At 44.9% G+C, this 6,000-nt stretch overlaps 1 protein-coding gene across 1 annotated transcript in view; it reads left to right on the top strand.

Annotated features, from left to right (window-relative positions):
- The window catches only part of LOC147094577 (integrin alpha-X-like), a 248,610-nt gene that overhangs the window by 164,754 nt on the left and 77,856 nt on the right, over positions 1–6,000 (top strand). The window contains exon 20 of the mRNA XM_085974224.1: positions 3,256–3,397. Within this exon, the coding sequence (XP_085830350.1) occupies positions 3,256–3,397 (142 nt within the window). The remainder of the gene's footprint in view (positions 1–3,255; positions 3,398–6,000) is intronic.

The raw sequence follows: 6,000 nt of genomic DNA, 5'->3' as shown, positions 1-6,000 counted from the left end.
AAAAACATATACACCAAACAAAAAATGGGAAAATATTCGCTTGTTTCATTGACTTCAAGAAAGCTTTTGACTCTATTTGGCACGAAGGGCTCTATTACAAACTTCTTCAGTGTGGAATAGGGGGCAAAGTCTATGACCTTATTAAATCGATGTATCTGAAAAATAAATGCGGTGTCAAAATTGGAGACAAACGCACCGGTTTCTTCACCCAGAGAAGAGGCGTCCGGCAGGGTTGCAATTTGAGTCCGACCCTGTTCACCATATACATAAATGAGTTAGCAGACAAGCTGGAGCAAAGCGAGTCACCGGGTCTCTGTCTCCTGGATGAGGAAGTGAGGTCCCTGTTCTATGTGGACGACCTGGTTCTGCTGTCTCCCACAGAACAGGGATTACAGCAACATTTAGACCTACTCGACAAATACTGCCAAAATTGGGCCCTGACAGTAAATCTAAAGAAAACCAACATCATGATTTTTCAAAAAAGGCCCAGATGTCAGGAAAACAAATACCAGTTTATTCTCAGTGATACCATCATAGGACACACTATGAGATACACTTACCTTGGTCTAACCATTACAGCATCAGAGAGCTTCAACATAGCAGTGAATGCACTAAAAGAAAAAGCCCGAAGAGCCCTATATGCAATAAAAAGAAAATTCTACAACATCCAAATTCCAATCAAAATCTGGCTCAAAATATTTGATAGTATAATCCTGCCCATTGCGCTGTATGGTAGTGAAGTATGGGGCCCACTCAATCACCATAGCTACACTAAATGGGAAAAACACACAATAGAAGCCCTACATGCAGAATTTTGCCGAAGCATTCTTCGCACCCAAAGGAAAACACCAACAAATGCATGTAGAGCCGAACTAGGCAGATACCCACTGATAATAAACATCCAAAAACGAGCACTAAACTTTCTAAATCACCTCAAATCTAGTTCCCCAGACACCCTTCATTTTAAAGCCATCCAGACCCAAGAGCTGAACCCAGAAACGAGTCCCCTGAGTCAGATGTTACTGAAACTAAGTTCTCCTACCCAGCCAGACCCTGACCAGTCCCAGACCAACACTGCTCCCCAAACACCAATCCGAGTGAACCAAATCATTAAACAATGCAAAGAAACCTACCTGGAACATTGGAACAAAATAACCAAAAGCCAAAGCAGATTAGAATGCTACCGGGCCCTAAAAAGAGAATATAAACTGGCAGACTATCTCTCGACCATCAGAGACACAAAACAGAGACAGACCCTCACCAGATACAGACTAAGCGACCACCAACTGGCAATTGAAAAAGGAAGATACAAGAAATCCTGGCAACCTAAAGAAAATAGAATATGTGATCACTGTCTGGCCGGCGAGGTTGAGACAGAGGTGCACTTCCTCCTAAAATGCGAAAAATTCAACAAGACAAGAAACATATATTTTGACAAGCTCAGCCTTACAACCCCAGATTTCAAAGAATTGGATGACCTGTCAAAATTAAGAATAGTCCTGGGGGAGGGAGACAGACCATATCTTGGTGCCCAATATGTAACAACATGTCACAACCTGAGGAACAGTGAGTGACTATCGAGCACACCCATAGCATATATACTCTAAAAATGTTTAAATTAATACCGAATGTACCCAACGACTGTTTTAAATTAATACTGAATGCACCCAACGAGGGTCAACGACTGTTAAAATTAATACTCTGTACCCAACGAGGGTCAAAAACGTTTGACACCTACAGATTGTTGGAAACCTGTACTTTTTGTTATGTAAGCTTTGGCAACATGGTTCCCTGTAAACTTTCATGCCAATAAAGCATTTGAATTTGAATTTGAATTTGACAGAGAGAGAGAGAGACAGAGAGAGAGAGACAGAGAGAGAGACACAGAGAGAGAGAGGTAGAGAGAGAGAGAGAGAGAGGCAGACAGAGAGAGAGAGAGAGACAGAGAGACAGAGAGAGACAGAGAGACAGAGAGAGAGAGACAGAGAGAGAGTGAGAGAGACAGAGACAGAGAGAGAGACAGAGAGAGAGAGAGAGCGAGAGAGAGAGACAGAGAGAGAGACAGAGAGAGAGAGAGACAGAGTGAAAGAGACAGAGAGAGAGACAGAGTGAGAGAGACAGAGACAGAGAGACAGAGAGAGAGAGACAGAGAGAGACAGAGAGAGAGACAGAGAGAGAGACAGAGAGAGAGAGACAGAGAGAGAGAGAGAGACAGAGAGAGAGACAGAGAGAGAGAGTGACAGAGAGACAGAGAGAGAGACAGAGAGACAGAGAGAGAGAGAGACAGAGAGACAGAGAGAGAGAGACAGAGAGAGAGAGACAGAGAGAGAGACAGAGAGAGACAGAGAGAGAGAGAGAGCAAGCGAGGTTCTCCACTTTGGTCGGGGGAACAGAAAAGCAAAATATTATTGAAATGGAGAAAGGTTGCAAAAAGTGATCTGGGGGTCCTCGTACATGAAACACAGAGTTAGCAGCAGGTACAGCAAGTAATTAGGAAGGCTAATGGAATGTTGGCCTTTATTGCAAGGGGGATGGAGTATACAAGTAGGGAAGTCTTGCTACAACTGTACAGGGCGTTAGCGAGACTACACAAGGGTATTTGAGGTAGAAGAACAGAACATAAGAAATAGGAGCAGGAGTCGGCCATTCGGCCCCTCGAGCCTGCTCCGCCATTCAATAAGATCAAGGCTGATCTTCTACCTCAACCTTACTTTCCCACCCGGTCTCCATATCCCTCGATTCCCCTAGAGTCCAAAAATCTATCGATCTCTGTCTTGAATATACTCAACGACTGAGTCTCCACAGCCCTCTGGGGCAGAGAATTCCAAAGATTCACCGCCCTCTGAGTGAAGAAATCCCTCCTCATCTCGGCCCTCAATGGCCGACCCCTTATCCTGAGACTGTGACCCCTGGTTCTAGACTCTCCAGCCAGGGGGAAACAACCTCTCAGCATCGACCCTGTCAATCCCTCTCAGAATCTTGTATGTTTCGATGAGATCACCTCTCATTCTTCTAAACTCCAGAGAGTATCGGCCCATTCTACACAATCTCTCATCATAGGACAACCCTCTCATCCCAGGGATCAACCTAGAAGATCAGCCATGATCTATTTGAACGGCGGAGCAGGCTCAAAGGGCCTAATGGCCGACTCCTGCTCCTAATTCTTATGATGGCCAGTGCCCGGGTTTTTTTTTAACCTCCCCTCTCCCCTCTCCCCCATCTTCTGTTCTTTATTAACGTTTTTCTCCGATGCAGGGTGAAGAGCCTCATGGTGGGAAATTCTGGCATTGCCGAGGTCAACATCTTCGTGGAGAATCTTGGTGAAGATTCGTACAAAACGGTGGTGACTTTGTACCACCCGCCTGGCTTCATGTTCAGGAAGCTCAGCAACAATCAGGTAAAGGTGGTCCTTCTGCCAGCGCATTTCACACTTCAGCCTGCATCCATTAAATAAACAGCTAGAGCCGTCTTTTGTGATTCAATATGATAGAATTCTTCATTAAGATGGAGAGTGAAGTAGTTGACTCAGAGACTAGGGTCCTGAATTTAAATAAAGGGAACTACGATTGTATGAGGCGCGAGTTGGGTAGGATTGATTGGGGAATGTCACTTAAAGGGTTGACGGTGGATGGGCAATGGCAAACATTCAAAGACCGCATGGATGAACTACAGAATTTGTTCATCCCTGTTTGGCATAAAAATAAAACAAAAAAGGTGATTGAACTGTGGCTGACAAGGGAAATTAGGGATAGCATAAGATCTAAGGAGAGAACACATAAATTGGCCAGAAAAAGCAGTAAACCTGAGGATTGGGAGCAGCTTAGGATTCAACAAAGGAGGACAAAGGGATTAATTAAGAAAGGGAAAATAGAATATGAGAGTAAGCTTTCAGGGAACATAAAAACTGACTGTAAAAGCTTCCATAGATATGTGAAGAGAAAAAGATTGGTGAAGTCAAGTGTAGGTTCCTTGCAGTCAGAATCAGGGGAATTTATAATGGGGAACAAAGAAATGGCAGACCAATTAAATACATACTTTGGTTCTGTCTTCACAAAGGAGGACACAAATAACCTCCCAGAGATGCCGGGGAACATAGGGTCTGATGAGAGGGAGGAACTGAATGAAATCAGTATTTGTCAGGAAATGGTGTTAGGGAAATTGACGGGATTGAAGGCCGATAAATCCCCAGGACCTGATAATCTACATCCTAGGGTACTTAAGGAAGTGGCCCTAGAAATAGTAGATGCATTGCTGGTCATCTTCCAAAATTCGATAGACTCTGGAACAGTACCCATGGATTGGAGGGTAGCTAATGTTACCCCACTGTTCAAAAAAGGTGGTAGAGAGAAAGCGGGGAATTACAGACCGGTAAGCCTGACATCGGTAGTGGGGAAAATGCTAGAATCCATTATAAAAGATGTAATAGTAGAGCACTTGGAAAACAGTGACAGGATCGGACAAAGTCAACATGGATTTACAAAAGGTAAATCGTGCTTGACTAATCTACTGGAATTTTTTGAGGATGTAACTGGTAGAATAGATAAGGGAGAACCAGTGGATGTGGTGTATTTGGACTTTCAGAAGCCTTTCGATTAGGTCCCGCATAAGAGATTAGCGTGTAAAGTTAAGGCACATGGGATTGGGGGCAAGGTATTGACTTGGATAGAGAACTGGTTGGCAGACAGGAAGCAAAGAGTTGGAATAAACGGCTCTTTTTCCGAGTGGTAGGCAGTGACTAGTGGGGTACCGCAGGGGTCAGTCCTTGGACCCCAGCTATTCACAATATATAGTAATGATCTAGACGAGGGAACTAGATGTAATATCTCCAAGTTTGCAGACGACACAAAGCTGGGTGGGCGTGTGTGCTGTGAGGAGGATACTGAGAAACTCCAGTATGATTTGGACAGGTTGGGCGATTGGGCAGAAGCATGGCAGATGCAGTATAACGTGGATAAATGCGAGGTTATCCACTTTGGCGTCAAAAACAGGAAGGCAGATTATTATCTGAATGGCAATAGATTGGGAGAAGAGGTAGTGCAACGAGACCTGGGTGTCCTTGTGCACCAGTCGCTGAAGGTAAGCATGCAGGTGCAGCAGGCGGTTAAGAAGGCAAATGGTATGTTGGCCTTCGTAACGAGAGGGTTTGAGTACAGGAACAAGGATGTCTTGCTGCAGTTGTACAGGGCCTTGGTGAGACCACATCTTGAGTATTGTGTGCAGTTTTGGTCGCCTTACCTGAGGAAGGACGTTCTTGCCATGGAGGGAGTGCAGCGAAGATTCACCAGGCTGATACCTGGGATGGCAGGAATGACGTATGAGGAGAGATTGGGTCGATTGGGCTTATACTCGCTGGAGTTTAGAAGAATGAGAGGGGATCTCATTGAAACTTATAAAATTCTAACAGGACTGGACAGACTAGATGCAGGAAGGATGTTCCCGATGGCGGGGGAGTCCAGAACCAGGGGTCACAGTCTAAGGATAAGGGGTAAACCATTTAGGACAGAGATAAGGAGGAATTTCTTCACCCAGTGAGTGGTGAACCTGTGGAATTCTCTACCACAGAAGGCAGTTGAGGCCAATTCATTAAATATATTCAAGAAGGAGTTAGATATATTTCTTAAGGCTAAAGGGATCAAGGGATATGGGGAGAAAGCAGGGACAGGGTGCTGAATTTGGATAATCAGCCATGATCTCATTGAATGGCGGAGCAGGCTCGAGCAGCCGAATGGCCCACTCCTGCTCCTATCTTCTATGTTTCTATGTTTCTCTGTTAGAGAATTGAAGCTGGGGTTTATTTTTGCATTCCAGAATGATTATTGAATAATGAGCACTTTTGACAGACGAGAGCAGGACCCGATAGTGCTTTATGTGGTCCAGCCAGATCTGGCTGTGAATGGCCAAACCAGTTGTCCGCCATATCCGTTGAAGACTGCGTCCCTTGGATTTAAGGGAGCGAAGATGAGGGCCGTACCAGGGGGAATGATCAGGGTGAGAGAGTGT

The sequence above is a fragment of the Somniosus microcephalus genome, unplaced genomic scaffold (assembly GCF_052327205.1).
Source record: "Somniosus microcephalus isolate GS21.2 unplaced genomic scaffold, FLI_Smic_1.0 unresolved_chr1, whole genome shotgun sequence".
NCBI classification, from domain to species: Eukaryota; Metazoa; Chordata; class Chondrichthyes; order Squaliformes; family Somniosidae; genus Somniosus; species Somniosus microcephalus.
Note: the sequence above shows the minus strand (reverse complement) of the source record. Positions and strands in the feature narration are given on the sequence as shown.